General features: G+C 40.0%; 3 protein-coding genes across 7 annotated transcripts in view; 1 reads left to right on the forward strand and 2 right to left on the reverse strand.

Moving 5' to 3' along the window:
- LOC124177821 (two pore potassium channel protein sup-9) overlaps nucleotides 1-20,427 on the reverse strand; it is an 854,038-nt gene that overhangs the window by 724,347 nt on the left and 109,264 nt on the right. The window lies entirely within an intron of this gene.
- Nucleotides 2,646-5,007, forward strand: LOC124178789. Its single transcript, XM_046562477.1, has 2 exons — nucleotides 2,646-3,283; nucleotides 3,380-5,007. The coding sequence occupies exons 1-2, from the start codon at nucleotides 2,899-2,901 to the stop codon at nucleotides 3,589-3,591; spliced, it is 597 nt and encodes a 198-aa protein (XP_046418433.1). The 5' UTR covers nucleotides 2,646-2,898; the 3' UTR covers nucleotides 3,592-5,007.
- Nucleotides 17,195-18,874, reverse strand: LOC124187825 (tigger transposable element-derived protein 6-like). Its single transcript, XM_046580014.1, has 2 exons — nucleotides 17,822-18,874; nucleotides 17,195-17,683 (listed from the first exon to the last, which is right to left on the reverse strand). The coding sequence occupies exons 1-2, from the start codon at nucleotides 18,872-18,874 to the stop codon at nucleotides 17,195-17,197; spliced, it is 1,542 nt and encodes a 513-aa protein (XP_046435970.1).

Genomic DNA, 20,427 nt, shown 5'->3' on the forward strand with positions numbered 1-20,427 from the left:
CCATAGCACGAAATTAACCTATCGTTTTGAATGACCCTGTCGCTAGAGACCGTCAATAACGGTTCACTCGATATTTCTCCAACTGTTACAACAACTAATAGTGCGCGTTATGAAACAATGTTGGCAATTATGTCTAAAGTTGGTAAAAATTCACAGAGTTCTCAAATTTAGGCAAACACCATGGCTAGTAAATTACATAGCCTTAAATACCGATCTACAGAAAAGATCAAACAATGATTTCGAAAAAAGTTTCCATAAACTAATGAATAATGCAGTTTTCGGCAGAAAAATGGAAAATGTTTGGAAATCCACAGATATCAGGTTGATCACTAAATATGATGGAAAATATGGTGCTAGAGCTACTATAGCCAAACCAAATTTCCATAGCTGCACTATTTTTTACAAAGACAATAATAGTCCAATTGAGTAAAAGAAAAGTACAACTAAACAAATCTTTGTATGTAGACTTCTTCAGCATGGAATCTTTCGAAAACCTATATTCACGATTTCCACTCATATACCAATGTATGAAAAAGGACTTACAAAAATTCGATACGTCTTATTACCTACTCGATAACGTTTACGGAATACCTTTTGCAAATAAAAAAGTCGTCGGTTTGATGAAAGACGAAAACAATGGTAGAATAATGTAAGAATTTGTAGGATTAAGAGCAAAACCATATTCATTCCGAATTTTAGGAAATCACAAGGACAAGAAAATGTGCCAAAGGGGTTGAAGGGTCAATATAAAAAACAACAACTTCTAATTATTAGTTGGCATGTGCTTTACAAAATAATCATTTGATCAAAAATCATAATCTGATATCAAGTCAAAAGCATGAAGTATATACTGTGGAACAGAAGGAGGTATCACTAATCGTAAGCTGGAACGATGACAAGTGAATCGTGTTTCACAACACATGCGACACGCTTCCGTGGGGCTGAAAGCCTAGACCTTAGTATACGCTGCAGCTTTATAATTACTGCATCCTAGTGTATAGAGTATGAAATATGATTACAATGTATAAAATAAATACATAAATATTCAGGTGGTCCATTTACCTCTTTCATTTCGAATAACGGGGTTATTATCAATTGTACGGAAAAGTGTCATATGGAAAAATTGTTGTATTTAAAGAAGGAAAATGAGTTTTGGAAGTGAATGTCATCTAAATGTCATATCACATGAGATTTCGATGGTCGCAATGATTTTTCAAACAGGAATACCTATTTTCTTACTCAGTACAAGCAAGCTGACATCGAAACGCGTCCAACCATGTGCAACAACATGACCTTCGAATGACCTTCGGCTCCAAGATTCACGATTATGTAATCGAGGTGGGAATTCGAGGAGTATGAATTGTATCGGCACATTGAATACTTCTTTCACGTAATTTATTGTATCAAGTGCTCAAAATGTTGTCCATCAACTTGATCGCACTTGTCAATACGCATAATCAAGGATTCCTTTGCTCTGCTTATCATTTCCGGAGTAATACTTGCACACGCATTCATGATACGGTCCTTCATATTCTCCGGTGTTATTGGGACGTCTCGGTACACAATATCCTTGATCATTCCCCAAAGAAAGAAATCAAGAGGTGTTAAGTCAGAAAAAGGAGCGGGCAAACAAACTTGTGCTCCTCAACCAATCCATGTTCCGGGAAACTTTTTGTTCAGTACATCACGTGATACATATGGAAAATCTGCTGGTCAACCATCGTGTTGATACCACAACAGTTGACTATCTTGTAATGGGGTATCCTCTCATAATTTCGATAACTGGCCAGTTAACATGTCGACGTATTTTTGTCCATTTCGTTTTGCATCAATGAAAAATGGACCGATAATTCGATTCTTCCGTATGCCACACCACACATTTACACTCCATGGACGCTGGCGAACGACCTCTTGAAGCCATCTCGGATTCTCTTCCGACCAGTAATGCATATTGTGCATATTGACTTCGCCATGGTTTGTGAAAGTAGACTCATCACTGAATACAACATTCTCGAAGGAACGTTCATCGTTCTGTAATGACCATTGTGCCCAATTACAAAAATTGAGACAATTTTGAAAATCCTATTCTTTAATATCCTGATGCAGTGAAATGTGAAATGGGTGAAATTTACGACGTTTCAGTATTCGCAGAATACTAGATCTAGAAATACCAGAATATCTAGCAATTTGTTGCGAACTAGCACGTGAATCCACTCTCACGGCAGCCAAAACAGCGACTTCTGCCCCTTCATGAGTTGGAGTTTTGACCCGATTTTTTTTAGTTCGTTGAGCACTGCCTGTTTCGCGAAATAATTTAATGACGTTGTCAATAGTAGGACGAGTCGGATGTACTCGATCTGGATACTTTTCTGCATGGAGCTGACATGCATGCACTAAGTTTGCCTCGCTTCGCCATAACAAAACACCTGATCAATTTTTTCCAATTGCGTAAGCATTTTCGCAAATAAGGCTAGAAGTACTCTCAAGTTAATGCTCTCAAGCATTCCGAATTGGATTCAATAATCAAACAAAGATTTTTCATGTTCAAAAGAGACAGAATCAGTCTCACGCAATCTACGGTGTTTGTCAACGTTGTAGCTAATAGTGAAGTGTTTAAGGTAGTTCTGTATGTACACGTATCAGCCAAAAGTTTCGACCGCAGTGTACAGTAAGATCTCATACGTACGTGGCGCTGCCTGTCTCAAACTTTTGGCGATGCTGTACACTGTTCATGTCCTACACAATCACACCTTATGCATGGATAGGGCCCCTACACATATAGAGAGCGCCTCTGTAAACTTGGCAACATCGCAATTTTTCAGTATATAGTAGCGTCCAACGTGAAAGTGTCAGAGTTCTGTAAAGTTATATTTGTTTTGTGAAAAAAAACTCTTGATAATGGCAACCCAAACGCGATTCAAGGGTCAGTTTGTGAAGAAAAAAGTGCTCGATAAAAAACTAAAAGCAGTTTCCGCCATGTGTCGAGCGAATGCCGCTAAACGAGAGGACAGTGGACATAACCTCCATGATCGGCAACAAGAATTTGCTGTCGAAGGGCGCCGAATCGTCGATTTAGAATATCTGGCCCAACAATTGAAGTGTATTCGCTGCAAAAAAGATATTTTATTGAGGAAAGCGGTGAAAGAAACGCGAATGGGATTGAACTCAATTCTGCACATTGCCTGCGACGAGTGTTGTTCTATAACCCAAGTACGCACAGGCAAAACACACGGAACGTTGGAAAATAAGACGCACGCTCATGTGAATACGAAAGCTGTATTGGGTGAGTTATTTTTTCAATTGTGCAAAATATAGAAATTAATTCGAAGAACGGATTAACCTGCCAAGGATATGCCTAATATCAAAATGCATTTTACAGGTGCAGTTCATTCTGGCATTGGAGAAACGGCGTTGAACAAATTATTGAATTGTTTAAACATCCCAACCATCGGGTCCCATGTTTTTAAAAAATATGAAAGAGAAATTGGACCAGCATTGGAAGCTGCTGCGAAAGATTCCTGCCGTAGAGCTGCTGAAGAGGAAAAGAAATTAGTTATAGAGAATATGGAAAGATTGTGCCAGGAATTGTAAGTTTTCACAACAATCTAATATTTCTATAACAATCCTACATCCCAGTGGATAAGACTGAGACGGCGCAAGAGCTCTCACTAGCATCTGAGTTCATTCGCAGTGTCACCTTTGCATACTGGAATGCAGGATTGCTATAGATTTTTTCCAGCGCCTCGACACCAAGTATTAACTTGCGGTCAAGCTGCTATTGTGACTTCAGTGTTTATTGTTGAGAAAAAAAAACGTACGTGTAATTTTTGCAAATGTGACTTATCTCAATAATTAACTCCACTATGTCTGTTATCGTAATGAAAATAGTTATCATGGCATACAACACCGTAAGAAATTTTGTGAAATAAATTTTACTGCTGCGTCAGGAATCTAGATTTTGTGTCATCGCAGTCAACATTCAATGCAGCGAAATGATAAATTCTCACTGCGGTGACAGATATTGTAGAGGAAATAGTTATGGTATACAACACTGTAAGAAATTTTGTAAAATAAATTTTACTGCTGCGTCAGGAATCTAGATTTTGTGTCATCGCAGTCAACATTCAATGCAGTGAAATGATAAATTCTCACTGCGGTGACAGATATTGTAGAGGAAATAGTTATGGTATACAACACTGTAAGAAATTTTGTAAAATAAATTTTACTGCTGCGTCAGGAATCTAGATTTTGTTTCATCGCAGTCAACATTCAATGCAGCGAAATGATAAATTCTCACTGCGGTGACAGATATTGTAGAGGAAATAGTTATGGTATACAACACTGTAAGAAATTTTGTAAAATAAATTTTACTGCTGCGTCAGGAATCTAGATTTTGTGTCATCGCAGTCAACATTCAATGCAGCGAAATGATAAATTCTCACTGCGGTGACAGATATTGTAGAGGAAATAGTTATGGTATACAACACTGTAAGAAATTTTGTAAAATAAATTTTACTGCTGCGTCAGGAATCTAGATTTTGTTTCATCGCAGTCAACATTTAATGCAGCGAAATGATAAATTCTCACTGCGGTGACAGATATTGTAGAGGAAATAGTTATGGTATACAACACTGTAAGAAATTTTGTAAAATAAATTTTACTGCTGCGTCAGGAATCTAGATTTTGTGTCATCGCAGTCAACATTCAATGCAGCGAAATGATAAATTCTCACTGCGGTGACAGATATTGTAGAGGAAATAGTTATGGTATACAACACTGTAAGAAATTTTGTAAAATCAATTTTATTGCTGCGTCAGGTGAAATGATATAGATTTAGTGTCATCGCAGTCAATATTCATTGCAGTGAAATGATAAATTCTCACTGCGTTGAGCATAACATTTTATCAGCGTGGCACTCCATCTCCCTTTTTATGAATCCCTTATTGTAATTATATTAAATTTGTATATAGCGGTGAGAATCAAATCCATCTGTAAATTGATATTTTTTTAAATAACAAATATGGTTATACTTGATATTTTAAAGAATTTGTAACGTAGAGTTCGACTACAAGGTGGAAAATTTTATATAACTTTTCGCTGTTGAAACTATTGCAACAGTGACATAATGGCATATGTAATAGATATATATATATGGTGATGATAAAAAACAATAAATTGGAATAAAATGCTTATCGTTCTTTTCGTTATCAGGCCACTAGATATAGCCGACGAAGTTTATCCATTCGCGCGGACCCTCGGCTCTCTCACTAACCCTAACCTTCATCCTCAAACAATCGACGATGATGAAAGGAGAAGAGAGGAATTTGACACAGCAATAGGGAACATCGTGAATATCATCGTTTCCTATGATATGGGCTGGAGCAAGCGGGGCAATGGCCGAAGCTACAATAGTTTAAATGGCTATGGTATGATTGTCGGTCTTCTGAGTGGAAAAGTGCTGGACTTTGCAGTGCGAAATCGGAAATGTAGAATGTGTACCAACGGCCACAGCAAATCTGATCACGAGTGTAGGCAAAATTTTTGCGGCAGTGCGAAGGCGATGGAGTCTGACGTAGGCGCCGCTCTAGTCAACGAGAGTTCGATTCTCAAAGATATCGGGCTGAACGTGAGAGTTCTGATAGGGGACGAGGATAGTTCAACGATCGCAGCAGTACGACAGGGAAATCTTCAAACAGTCTTCAAACTCGCAGACAGCAATCATTTGAAGAAAAATTTTGCCAATGCTTTGTATGAACTACGAAAAGGTTACAGTGAAACGAGAAACAAGGAAGTCATTCCTCATTTGAAAAAATGTTTTTCTTACGCACTTGTGCAAAATAAAGGACATAGTGCCGAGTTAGGGAAAACTATTCGCAATATCCCTGAGCATGTTTTTGGCCAGCATGAAAATTGTGGAGTTTGGTGTAAAGGTACACATAAAATTGAACTGAAAAATCAGCAATTATACACCAAGCTTTCAGAGCTATTTGGCAAATATGCTGACAATGCTGCAAAATTTTGTGTTGCTGCTTCCCGTCAAGCGAATGAAAGTATTAACAATATAATGGCTCATAAAGCACCTAAAAATTGCTGATACAGCCTGAGCGAATCAGGGGACTACCGATTAGCTAGCACTGTATGCACAAAAAACGAAGGCGAAAAGCACATCATGGACGTCAACTCGAAATTGAATGTATCACCGGGGAAGCACACTGCATCTTTCGCGAAGGTGTTGTACACAAAAAGAAAAAAACGGGCGATGAAGGCAAAATTACCAACAACTAAAGCTCGAAGAAATTTATTGGCACGAAAAAAAGAAGCCTCCAGGAAGTCGATGGAGCAATCTGAAGGGATTCAATATGAAACTAACTGCGGCATCAACTCTTGTTCAGAGAGCAGGGGAACTGTTGATTTTCGACTTCTCTTAGATATTTTGCCAACCATCGCAGTATCGGTAGACAGCTGCAATATAATATATTTCGATTTGGAGACGTCTGGGTTCTCGAAGGACTCAGAAATTTTACAAATCGCAGCAAAATTTGAGAATTCAACATTTAGCGTCTATCTCCATCCGTCCAAGTCGATTGATGCTGATGCTTCCCGGGTTACGGGGTTGAAATACGTTGGAGGAAAACTGTATTTCCACAGCAAAGAAGTAGTCACAATTGCGCCTCGTGAAGCTCTAATTTCATTTCAACAGTTTCTCGAATTTTCATCGAAGCCATGCGTTTTGGTTGCTCATAATGCATCGTTCGACTCCTCTCATTTACTGCGATATATAATAGATTACGGTATGATCGAGAGTTTTAAAAATATCGCAGGGTTTTCAGATAGTTTGACTGTGATGAAAAAAGTTTTGCCTGAACGAAAAGCCGAAAAAAAAAGTTTCAATTTACCAATTTTAGCCCGCGACTTATTGAATTTCGGAACATCCGATAAATTTCATGAAGCCCTATTCGATGTTGAAACTCTCGAGAAACTATGTGATACTTTTGCCAAAAAAGAAATGTTTCTTGAAGTTTGTAAGCTTTATAAAGAAGTGATAATGGTGAAACTCTTGTCACCAAGTCTAAAATATTTGAAAGGCGTGATATCAAATAAAATGATTCTGAAAATATCAGGAGCCGGAATTCATTATGAAATTTTAAAAGAGGTGTACGCGAAAGATGGCGACATCGGAATAAAATCTTTATTGTCGGAGAAAACGATCTCAAATAAACCACGGGTTACAAAAGCGAAAAAAATAATCGAGACGGTAGTTGAACACCTCAGAAACAAGGGTTAATTTTTGTTTATCAGTAATTGACATTTATATTTAAAAGTTTTCATCTGAAAAAAAATGTTATTATTGTTATCAATGTTAAAAAAAAATGTATGCGTTGAATTTATTTTTTACTTTGTCCGCAATATTTGTTTTTATATACGTATATTCGACACGCACGATCATAATATATATGACACAATATACATGAAACTAACGCTTTACAAAAGTGAAAAAAAATAATCAAGACCGTTGTTGAACACCTGAGAAACAAGCGTTAATTTTTGTTCATCAATAATTGATATTTCTATTTGAAAGTTTTTATTTGACAAGAATTTTATTATCGTTATCAGTATTTAAAAAAAAAAGCTATTCATTGAATTTATTTTTACTTTGTCCGCAATTTTTGTTTTTATATATATATGTAACGAAAGTATACAGTCGCTAAGTCTAAATAGGTCGCGCCCCCCTCTACGTCACCTTATTTTCGTGACCGATAATGAGGGATTATCGGAGACGTATCCCGAACGATTAGTCTCGCGTAAACAAACAGGGAAGAGACAACGTAATTTTAATAGAGTGAAATATAACCTTAATTGTCGTTTCTCTATTTGCAGGTGAGGCTATCGTTAATATTATCCCTATGTACTTATGTAATGTCATTATAATTTGTTAACTAATAAATAAGGGAGTTTCTACACTCTATTTGCAGAGAAACACTTTTGGGTTATTCTTTATCAACTCCGAAAGAATCCAGAGGAACTTCCATAGGACCATTATATATATTGTAACGTGGCATTTTTGATGCCCGTTACAAGGGGCTCCTTGAACCCTGGGCGGAACCAAAAATTTAGGAATTTCCGAAATTGAGTCGCGAAGTTTTTGGAAAAGAGCGCCAGGACTAGAGTCACGCATCCGAAACTACGAGAGGGGACACTTTAGCGACCAGTGTAAGATATTTCAGTTTTTTTTTTGTTTTTTTTTATTTTTCGAGCTACAACGGCATCAGGCAAGAAGTCGACACCGAATTCGAAGAAATTGCGAAATGGCGGACTAGCAACAATTGCGAAGGAAGGATGTCGAGGCTGCGGAGGGGGAGCCGACGCAGATCCCCGCATCGCGGGAATCCAAGGTGGACGCGATTCCCGCTGGCGGCCGGCGCGCCGCAGCCTCTTCCCCTTCCACCCGCCAACAATTGACCAGCGAACTTGCGACGGACCGACTAGCGACGAGGGAGCACCACGCTCACCGCCAAGACGTCATGGAGCTGCGCGGAGGACGAGATTGCGAGCTAGCTTTAAGTTCTGCGCAGCGATGCGATCGAAGGTGCGCGTCGAGTTGCGCAATCGACAAAATCGATGACGGATCGATTATTGCGTATTCTTGGGGGTATGACGTCACGTGTGGGATGGCGTATCGAGATCCGTGTTGCGGCAGGTGGTAGGTTTTTGAAACCACTCTAGTTCTGGCGGTCGTGATTAGTAGTCGCGTTTTGGGGGAGTTTCGCGAAGCAATGGAGTCGCCCAAAAATCGCGAAGGGAATGGAAAGGGGGTTGCAAGGATGTAGAAGGTAAGCGCTGCTTCTATCCCCGCGATTGAATTTCGAGCATAATTGTGAAAAGGCTTGCCGAGTAACGGATAGCCGTTTTGGATTTGCGTTATAGAAAAGTACTCGAAATTCTTTTGCCGATTCTCTTGCTTGATGACCGTAGCCTGAGTCCGCGAGTTAGAGTAAAGTAAATTTTGAGTTTCTGAAAAAGTTGAGTAGCGTCACGGGTTTTAGTTGAATCTTTCTCGTTAGTGAAATCAAGTATAGCCGAATTTCGCTGTATCGGGTCGAGCCGCGTTATCGTTTTCTTTTTGTGTCACCTCTCGAGTAGGTCGGGAAGCACCGAATTGGAGTGCTCGGATTAGCGGGTAACGTTTTGGAGAATTTTGGAAAAAATTAAGTTCGGATGCGTTGCGATTGCGTATAGTTTAGGTTACGTTTAGTTGCGCCTGCATTGAGTTCCGTACCCGTTAGTTAAGATAATGTAGGTTTAGTTGAGTTACTTTGAGCTTGTGTTTAGTTAAAGTTAAATATAGTGGTGCTTGCACCTAGTTAAGTTTACGTTTAGTTAAGATAGTGTTTAGTCGAGGTTAGGCGATGTATAGTCGAAATTGCCGTTGCGTTGCGCAGCAGTTGAGACGAGAAGTTTGAGCATGGTGTTTTAGTTTGCGAGACCTGACGGCGCACCGTTGAATAATTAGTTTTAGTTTCGTTTCGAGCAATCATCGCCATGGAGAACAAATGGCGAATTTGCGTTTTGAGAATTGCGCATGAGGATGCTGCGATCGTCGAGTGACGTTTTGAGAATTGCGCATGAGGATGCTGCGATCGTCGAGTGACGTTTTGAGAATTGCGCATGAGGATGCTGCGATCGTCGAGTGACGTTTTGAGAATTGCGCATGAGGATGTTGCGATCGTCGAGTGACGTTTTAGTTAGGGAGCCGCGAGCTCATTAGAGTAAGAAATAGAGTAGGTTACGTGTAATTTTCTATTTAGTTTTAGACTCGCGATGAGCGATTTTTGAATTATATTTTTCTTTGGTTTTGTATCACCGCTATTATGAAATATAAGATTTTCTTTTACTTTTGTTAAATAGCGTGTGTATTTCGAGTGTCTCTCTCTCTCCAAAAATTACCCCTCCCCTCTCCGCGGTACTGAGCTATCGAGCATATGCCCGAGGAATAGCGTATTAATGATTTCGAGGCGTGTTAATCACGCCAGGCGCTCAACAAAAACTTTGCGATATTGTTTTAGATCCAGGGTACATCGTGGACGCCAAATTATTGTGCACGCGGTAAGTTCCCGGTTATTTGCTCCGAGTAACCGAGGTGCAGAAAAATCCACGTCACAATATATATATATATATATATATATATATATATATATATATATATATATATATATATATTCTATTCATTTGTATATTCACACACACGACCATAGTATATATGACACAATATACATTAATAGTACACAATATATACGAATAAATAAACGAAATTTAATTGATTAAAAGAACAAATTTATTTTCCATCCTTGTCGTAATTATTGAAACCTGCGAAAAATTTTACTATCGCGGCTTTTACGACGCGCGCATCTGTTCCCTGCCGCCGTACACTGTTGCCGTTTCGTCACAGCTGATCGTATCTCCGTTCCCCGTCGCGTAAGATTATTCATTTTCATTAATCGATATCTTCGAAACTAAACGGTGAAAAATATATATATTTTTTTTAAATTAATCCTACAGTAGTACTCAACACGCGAGTGATTTTTCAATGAAGTCGTAAAATCCGTTCGGGAGCTATCATAAAAAATGTAGACAAAGTCCGTCAATTTGCGTGTTAGGTATAGGCCGCGCGTGCAAAAAGATCGATTTTTAATTGCAAATATCTTCCAAACGGGACGGTAAATCGGTTTCAAATTTTGTGAGTCGGTCCATGGAGGTTGTTTTTACACCATACTAAAATTTCAGGCCGTTCCTAAGATTTGGATTAATCATTACGATTGATTGATTTCAGGTTAATCGACAACATTTAGAGTACTTGATAGAATAAATTACGTGAAAGAAGTATTGAATGTGCCGATACAATTCATTCTCCTCGAATTCCCACCTCTATTACTTACTCATGAATTTTGGAGCCGAAGGTCATTCGAAGGTCATGTTGTTGTACATGGTTAGATGCGTTCCGATGTCAGAAAATAGCGATTTTTCACAAATAGACTGGCTTTCTGTGGTTATCTCTCTATCTAATAAAAAAGTTTCAAACAAATGAACGTAGAAAAAGATTATAATAACAATAGTAAAAAAAAGATTATAATAACAATAGTATACGCATGAAGTTGGCGGTGGGATGAGATCCCGAAAACAAAACAAAAAGCATCTAGCAAACCCTTTGACAGTTGTCATCGGCTGTTTATGACAGTCTTTGACAAATATCTTTATAGGTATCTGTTTCCGACGCGCAAAAAAATGAACATGCAAACGAAAATCATCAAGATGATTCCCGACGGGGATTGTCTTTCTTGCGCGTTGGCGTATTGTGTATACGGCACTCAAGATCGACACGCAGAGGTGAGACTGAGTATCGTTTCAAATATAGTGGACAATTGGTCTACATTTGCGGGTTTTATTACAGGTAATGAGTCAAACGGTGCTGTGATAAGGTCACCTGGTGATTACAAATCACATATGAATAAAAATGCAATATATGCAGCTGCGGACATTTTTAAGATATGTTTAATCGTGTATCGCGAAGAACAAATTCATCCACACCGGATCGGATCACAAAATGAAACGCAATTCTCGCTACGCTTCACCGGCGACGGAGACAGTGGACACTTTGATGTCTTGCAGAACCAAAATAAAATTCAGATAGTGAGTAATAAGTATGAAAAGTAACAATCAAATAATAGTAAATCCAAATATATCACCAAACAGTCAAAAGGACAGCCCGGATTTACAATGACAATGGAGAAAGGAGGAGTTTCAAGCAGCAGACAAGGCGATGAAGATGGTGGATGGTCGGAAGTATCACAAAAGAAAGAGGAAAATAAAATTGTAAGTGCGAAGAAGCAAATAAGCCATAGAATAATATCCATCAAATATTCGTATAACCAGGCAAGAGGACGACCAGGATCGATGTTGACCACAAGAGAAAGAGGTGTTTTGCGGAATGAACAGCAACGCGAATATAGAGAAAAAAATAGTGTAAAGAAGGTGATTTTGGAGAATAACCGGCAGAGCGGTAGTAAAAATAATTCAACGAAGGGTGTCGAAGAATTAGAAGAATCGATTGTGATTATTGATTTGGAAAATAAATCAAGAGGACGACCAACCAATGTGATGAAAATAGAAGAGCGAAAAATTAGACGACGAGAACAGCAGCGAAAATATAGGGAAGCGAACAAAAAATATCATACTGGCTTTTCAACCAACGAACAGAAAGAAGGAGTTTCAACCAGCAGCCAAGGCGATGGAGACGGTGGATGGTCGGACGTATTACAAAAGAAAAAGGAAAATGAAATTGTGAGTGCGAATAACCAAACAAGCCAGAGAATAATAATTAACAAATATTCCTTTAACCAAGCAAGAGGACGACCAGGATCTATGTTAACCACAAGAGAAAGAGGTGTTTTGCGGAGTGAACAGCAACAAACATATAGAGAAAAAAATAATATAAAGAAGGTGATTTTGGAGAATAACGAGCAGAGCGGTAGCAAAAATAATTCAGCAAGTCAAGGAGATAGATCGATATCAATAGAGAAGGAACACCAATTTTCAACCAACTAATGGAAGCTTAGATTGATGAAAAAAAGAAAAGTAAGCACAGAAGGAATTGAAGTGGACAGCAAGTGCAAACCCGTCATCAAATCAACATGAAGGAATTCGCCTGTCTACTAGACAATGCGTAAGGAAATAGAGAGGCGCGAAGCGCCGAACAACGAGGCGCGTAGCGCCGAAATGGGGTTGGCGCGCGAAGCGCGCAGGGGCGAAGCCCCTACTGTTATATATTAAAGAAACAGAAGCATTTAATGAAATGTAGGACAGTTATTGACAGATTAGACCTCAATCAAAATTATCAGCAGTTAGTCAACCCTCGACAGTGAAAACTGTAGATTTGAGAGCCTTTCAAAAACAGTTAAAATTTCGCTAAAACAATGACTCAGCTGGAAGATCCTCGTCAAGCCGGATTTGAATTTAAACGAAAAATATATTTTTTTCTTGGCAAGAGAAGGTCAACAGAGGAGAATGCCGTTTCGAGCGAGTCTCTAAGTTAATTAGAAGCTAACATATAAATTTCAAATGGTAGCACATAAGTTCGTTCATGTTTAATTTATTCAAAAAGTGCAAAGGCAGTATTTTGCGGACCCTGCAAGCTTTTTGGTAAATCGCAACTTCTTACAAGTCGTACAACATGTTATTCTGATTGGAATAACGTTTATCAATGCGTTAAGGTCATTTCCTTTTTAGAAAAAAGTAAATCCGCAAAAAATATTCATATGCGTTTAGAAGAGCAGATAAATAGCGAGATACGGTATTGGCAAAATGTACTTAAACTGGTCGTCGCAGTTATTCAAGGGTTATCATTGCGCGGGTTACCATTCAGAGGAGACGATGAACGATTTGGTTCTCTACGCAACGGTAATTACATGATGGTCTTGGAGCTCATTTCCGAATTCGATCCTTTTTTGGCAGCGCACATCGAATCTCACGGTAACGCGGATAGAGGATCTGTCTCATATCTTTCGAAAACAATATGTGACGAATTCATTAAAATCACGGCGAAATAATTCACTCAAAAAATTGTGTCCCCGATTAAAACTGCCAAATATTTTTCGATCAGCGTGGACTCAACGCCTGATTTATCTCATATAGATCAATTATATTTCATAATTCGTTACGTAGATGAAACGGGTATTCCCAGAGAGCGATTTCTCAAATTTATACCGAATTGTGGTCATAAAGCAGAACAACTATCAGAAGCTGTATTGACTGCTCTGGAAGAACTTGATTTAGAGATCGAAAATTGTCGCGGGCAATCGTATGACAACGCAAGCAATATGTCCGGAGCCTACTCAGGACTCCAAGCTCGAATTAACGCAACCCTTGGCCCGACGCTCACGTGCTAGAGTCGGCCCAAAAGGTGCGAACGGGCCCGGCGCGGGCAATTTTACGTGCAATCTTATGCAAAACGCGCACAGCCCTAGGCACAGCGTAAATGCCCGCGCCGCCGCACTGCGCAGCCGACTTGGCCGACCAGCCACTCTCCATGGTCCGCGCCGGCCTATAAGGTTACGGCTGCCGGCCGGGAGAAGACACTCTGGCAACACTTCGGCAGATACGCTGAGCAGTCAAACCACCGGCAACACTACACCCTCGGCTCTAGCCTCAATAAAAAGACAATCACAAAACGAACCAACCAGTCCTTTGTAGGATTTTTGTCTTTATTCTCTCTCTGCCTATCCTCTTTCCTCTCTTCCTGGCAACCCCCCCCCCCCCCAAACCCTTCTCGCTCTCTCTCCCCGCCTCTATTTTTTTTTTCTTTCCCTTCTCTCCCTCTCCACCGCCACCCCCCCCCTTCTAGTCTCCCCCTCCCCGGGCCCCCGCGCCCGAATTCCGTGCGAGCGAAGCCTCGTAGAGGCTTGCACGACCCGGAAACCAACACGGCCCATCCCGCGTGGCTTATACCCCGGACCCCCGTGACCCCCGTCGAGAATCCTGGGACCCCGCCAGCGCCCACAACTTCCCATCCCCCCCTCCTCAACCTCTTCCTCGCCTTCCGCACATCGCACCGCCAATTCCTTCACCTCCTCGCGCCATTCTCCTTCCAGCACCTCTGAAGCCCCGCACCTACCAACCTAACCTAACACCTTTTCCTTCTGCTCCCCCCCCCCCCCCCCCCCCCCCTCTTCTTATCCTGTCCTTAATACCAACCACGCCAGCCATCAACGTTATTCGTAATAGACCGTCACACTAGCGTATAACAACCGGGCGCCCCCCAGACAGCTCGCGCCCCCACGTCATAGCGTGGTTGACGTGCTGAGTAATCCGACCCTGGTAATACCTATGAAGACTTGTCCTTTCACCTTCAGTACATGCATCCATCTAGGAATCAGAGATTCAACATTTAACCTTTTATACATATACATCCCTATACGTACAAAAATCTGACTTCTTACCGCCTTCCCTCTCCCCTCCCAACCAACCGCTATTGCGATTCGGGCAAGTTTGGATCAGTTCGGAATAGGTTAACTCAAGTTCGGTATGTGTAGTGTGTAGGCTAGGTTCGGGTATTTCTAGATAGATTCGGGCATGTTCGGGTAACTTTAGCTAAGTTCGAGTAGGTTCAGGGTTTTGTGTGCGTGTGTGTGGGTTGGGTTCGGGTATTTCCGGATAGATTCAGGCAAGTTCGGGTACTTCGGCTAAGTTCGGGTTTCTTGACACGGCAGCGGCGGCAGCGATATCTTAATATAATATAGAACTATACATATCATATATCAGTCAAGCCTTTCTCTTGGCATGGCGAGACAACATTCTACCGAGCCATTTTTTTTTTTTTTTGTAGAATTTCTCCGTTGGAAATCTTCTTTCAAGATTAGCCAAAGTTAAACCTGTTTCTGAGAAGCAGATGGCAATTTCTTTCAATTTTCTTCGATGGATTGGTCACTGACTTTGGTAAAGCATATTTTACATTCCCCGAGGAAAAGACGGAAATTTGAGTGTTTTCTTAAGGTTTTTCTGTGGTATGTTTCCTTGAGAGGGAAGGCAAATGCCGGATAGAATCGGGGGGATTTTATCATTTTCAAGCCAAAGCTCAATATCCCCGAGGGAAGAGAGTACCCAACGCCAATATTAAAATTTTAACTTATTAAAACATGTTATGTTATCCTCATGTCAGTAATTATAAAACAAACAAAGAAAAAAAAATGCTTATTTTTGAGTCGGGACGACTCAACTTCAGGGAAGGGGGTAGTGTTACGAAGGAATCTTTTTACCCTGTAGGAGTAAACAAGGGAATATTATAAAAAAATGAATTACTTGATTGCTGCGTCAACCACTATTATTGTAAAAACAGTCTTGTGCTGGACACAGATCTGAATTGACGTATTTCTCTTAAATATACTATTTTACCAAGATTTCCTCACGAGTTTTTACTACTCTGGAACCCTTTTATTTCAATAGTAACAGTTGTTACAATATATATATATGTCGGAGTATCACAAATCTCGTTTAATAATTCCATTTTAAAATGTATTTAGTGAATAAAAGGATATGTCTTTTGAAATTAAACTCTCGATGAGCTATGAGTATAGCTGAATAACGGAATCTTAGCAACAAACAAATGGTTTGTTTATAACAACGCTTGGACTAAATCGACAGTTACGGGTTAGCTAGAGAGCATACCAGACGTGTCGGGTTCGTCACGCTAAATATGAATAATCAACGCCCAAATGAACACTTTACATCCTCTCCGCCTTTCCGAGGCTTTACGCTGACATATATATTTATATATATACTAGCAACCCATCCCGGCTTCGCACGGGCATATAATAATATAATAAAAGAAAATACACAATGTTTACACTGAGTTTCTAGAAAAATAACATTTATATTATTACTTAATATTATTATGTGCCCGTGCGAAGCCGGGATGGGCTGCTAGTTAAATTATAAAGTTTTGATCAATGAAGCACAAATAAGTAAAAAACAGGATTAATTTCACTGTATTATCTTTATTATAATATGAATGCAATTTACACTTCAGTCTAAGTAACACGTGGCCGGCTATGCTAACACCAAAAATTTAAAAAGTGGAAATAATTGAATTGTACGGTATTTCGTTCACTACAAAATAAATTTAATTAATTTTATAGCGTCAACAACACGTGGTAATTATGCTGTTAAAATGTAGCTTATATGACACGTTCGTAGATTTACCATAGCAGCGCCATCTATTGATTACTTACTCAACCCAGTCGAAAGGTATCGACATCTGTTAGAATCATTTGGAGTTAACAGATAATTGTGATTGTCAAATACAGTGAAACCCCACTTATACGTATTTCAAGGGGTACGCTAAAAATTACGTATAAGTGAGAATATCGTACAAGTGAAATTTCGAATTTTGGAATATACATATAACCCAATTTTGTATGTTCCGAAGAAAATCAAGGTACATTTCGAGGCTAGAATCATACACCCACACACATTATTGAATGAACGAAACTCGCCGCAATTAATCAGTAATATGTATTTGTATTGTACATATTGCACATTTCTTACATTTGTACTATGTATCATATATATTATTTAGTCTTAAGTACGGATTAAAAACAATCACAGTAAAATAGGAACAAAAGTCAGATTAGGAAAGCTGATTCAGTTATTTAGGTTTGAAGAAGCTGTCAATGGTGGCTTGTTTCTTTTCTGCCAACGAGCACTCGTACATGAAACGTTCGTAGTCACTGACGAGTTGCATGCCTTTACCATCGACAACCTTGGACATTATATATCGCTTTGTAATTTCCAGTGCCGACAAAGCTTCACAAAATTTCACCGGGACTTCTTTGACAGTTTCGTCTATTTCGTCCGAATCCCCGTCTGAGTCTTGTGCAAGAATTTCAGTTACAATGTCATCGTCATCCTGTACCGCGCATGTACTCAAGTCTTCATCGTAATGAACGAAATCCTCGAACTGAAGCCCAGCACACACTTGTGCCCAATCTCCGGGCTCTTCGAAACCCTCAAGCTCATTCTCTTCGTTAGAAGAGGCATCGAGATCATTCGCCTTTACGACTCCTGCATTTTGAAAGCACTTGGCAATGGTGTCAGACTGTACTTGGTTCCATGCAATATCGGTCAGTTGCATTGCCTATAGACAAGAAACAAATTCCAAGATTTAAACACTGCCTAAACATCACGTGTCGGAAACATTCTTATTTGAATGCATAATACCGATTTTATAGGCCTATGTGCTTATGTTGAAAATTTCCAAACATCACGAACTCACCTGCAGAACATGCAAGTTCGGCATCGTTTCTCCCGCGTCGAGTGCCGCGACTGCCCGCTGTACCAGCATCTTGCGGTATTTGGCCTTCAAAGCAGCGATGATTCCTAAATCCAGGGGCTGCAGATGGCTTGTACAGTTGGCCGGAAAAAAAGCCAGTTCAATGTTGCTAAAACGGAGTGCCGGGGGGTGAGCGGCACAGTTGTCAAGCAACAACAAGACTTTCCTCTTCTCACGACGCATTCTGTTATTCATCTTATCTAACTGCGACTCAAATAATGCTCCAGTCATCCATGCTTTTTTGTTTGCTGCGTACTCTGTAGGAAAGCTTTTTACGCCTTTAAAACAACGCGGCTTCTGTGATTTCCCGATGACCAAGGGACGAAGTTTATCGGAGCCATCTGCATTCGCTGTTAGAAGCACCGTCAGTCTCTGTTTACTCTGTTTCCCTCCGTGACAGGGGTCTCCTTTTTCAGCCAATGTTTTAGATGGTAGGAGATTGAAAAACAGACCTGTCTCATCGGTGTTGTAAATATCTCGGAGATCGTAGTTCTTTATGATTCGAGGCAAATCGATGTTCTTCCACTGCTCTACAGTAGCCTCGTCGACACTGTTAGCTTCCCCGCAAACACTTCTGCCGGTTATGCCGCAACGTTTTTTAAATTTGAACACCCAGCCAGCCGATGCTTTGAAGTCAGCAGTTACATTTAATTTTTTTGCAAAAATTAAAGCTTGCTCTTGCAGCATTAGACCACTAACGGGTATGTTCGCGGCCCGTTTTTGTTGGAACCATGTGAGCAATGCTTTGTCCAAGTCTGAAAATCGGCCCTCTTGACTTCGTGTTCTTTTCTCGCCTAAAGGTCCTGCCTTAGACGTACTTGACCTAATGTCTGCCGAATTGGCGATAATTGTCATCAGTGTTGAATATGGAAGACCGAGCCGCTTTGCAACACTGATCTTCGGTTCTTGTGGGTTATCATGTACTTCCTCTAAAATTTCCAGCTTCTTCTGCAGCGATATTGCTTTTCTTTTCCTCCCCCCTGCTGGATTTGCCATGACGTACCACGATATTGGGTGACACTACACACCAGAACACGCCAGAACTTGTTCGAGACAACTTATACGCGAATACGCATAAATTGTAAGCCGCGGCATCTAGCGGTTGCGAAGCGAAACATTAGGCTCAGCCATCTAGCGGTAGGATAATGAAATACAGTAACGCGAGTATCCATCAGAAAATCAGCTGTCATAATAACGTATAAGTGAATAGAAAATACCGTTCGGGAACCGAATAAGTATTCGTATAAGTGTGAAAAACGTATAAACGAGAAACGTAGAAATGAAATCTTTCTACATGGTTTATATGCGGAAACCGCCGGGGCCAAATGAATGTTACGTATAAACGAGAAAAACGTACAAGTGCGAATCGTATAAACGAGGTTTCACTGTAATAACAGACAAATAATTAGCAATAAATTAAAATTGCGACTATAATTTGAGATTTAAACTATCCTATCTCTCAAGTTGGATCGAACTGCACATGGTGTGCGTATTTTATTATAATCGGTTAAGTGGTTTAGGAGTCCATTGAGGACAAACATTGTGACACGTATATTAAGATATATAAATATAAATAAAAATAAAAATAAATAAAACCTGGCATTTTTGATTTCCGTTACAAGTGGCTCCCTGGATTCTGGGCGGAAGCAAAATGTAGGGGTTTCCGAGACTGAGCTGCGAAGTAATTATAAAAGAGCGCCAGAACTGGAGTCACGCATCTGAAACTACAAGACGGGACACTTTAGCGAATAGCGAAAGATATTTTAGGTTCTTTTTGTTTTTTTATTTCACGAGCTATAACGGCATCAGGCAGGAAGTCGGCAACGAATTCGAGGAAATTGCGGAGTGGCGGACTAACGACGATTGCGACAGAAGGATCTCGAGGGTGTGGAGAGGAAGCCAACGAAGATCCTTGCATCGCGGAAATCTAAGGCGGATGCGATTCCCGCTGGCCGCCGGCGCGCCGTAGCCTCTCTCCCTGCACCCCGCCAACAATTGACCATCGAAATTGCGACCACTAAAATAAAGATATATATATAATAGAGACTCTTGTGATGGGGGGCTCGCAGAGAGAGATAGCTCTACAAGGGATCTATGTCCTTTTTTGTAGAGTCCCAAGCAGAACGTTGTCCTCGTAAACAAAACGCATAACTGGGACGCTTGCTCACGTGATGAGGGGGCTCGCGGAGAGAGATAGCTGAACAGAGGATCTTTGTCCTTTTCTGTATAGTCCCAAGCAGAACCTTATCCTCGTAACCAAATCGCATAACCATATATATACAGATCATAAACAATTATTCATATCCATCAATCTGTATGATGACATGAATGAAATGTTAGATTTCAGTTAGCTAGCTGCAAGTTCAGTTGATTAAGTAATAGCGGAGAGTACGTATAATTTTCTGCTTTTTTTTTGATTTCGGATCGTGAAGAGCGAATCGTGAATTATTCTTTTTTTTTTTTTTTTTGATTTTGTGTCATGGCTATTGTGAAATATGCTATTTTATTTTATTTCTTTTGTTAAATAGTGTGTGGTTTTCGAGTGTCTC

The sequence above is a fragment of the Neodiprion fabricii genome, chromosome 1, assembly GCF_021155785.1.
Source record: "Neodiprion fabricii isolate iyNeoFabr1 chromosome 1, iyNeoFabr1.1, whole genome shotgun sequence".
NCBI classification, from domain to species: domain Eukaryota; kingdom Metazoa; phylum Arthropoda; class Insecta; order Hymenoptera; family Diprionidae; genus Neodiprion; species Neodiprion fabricii.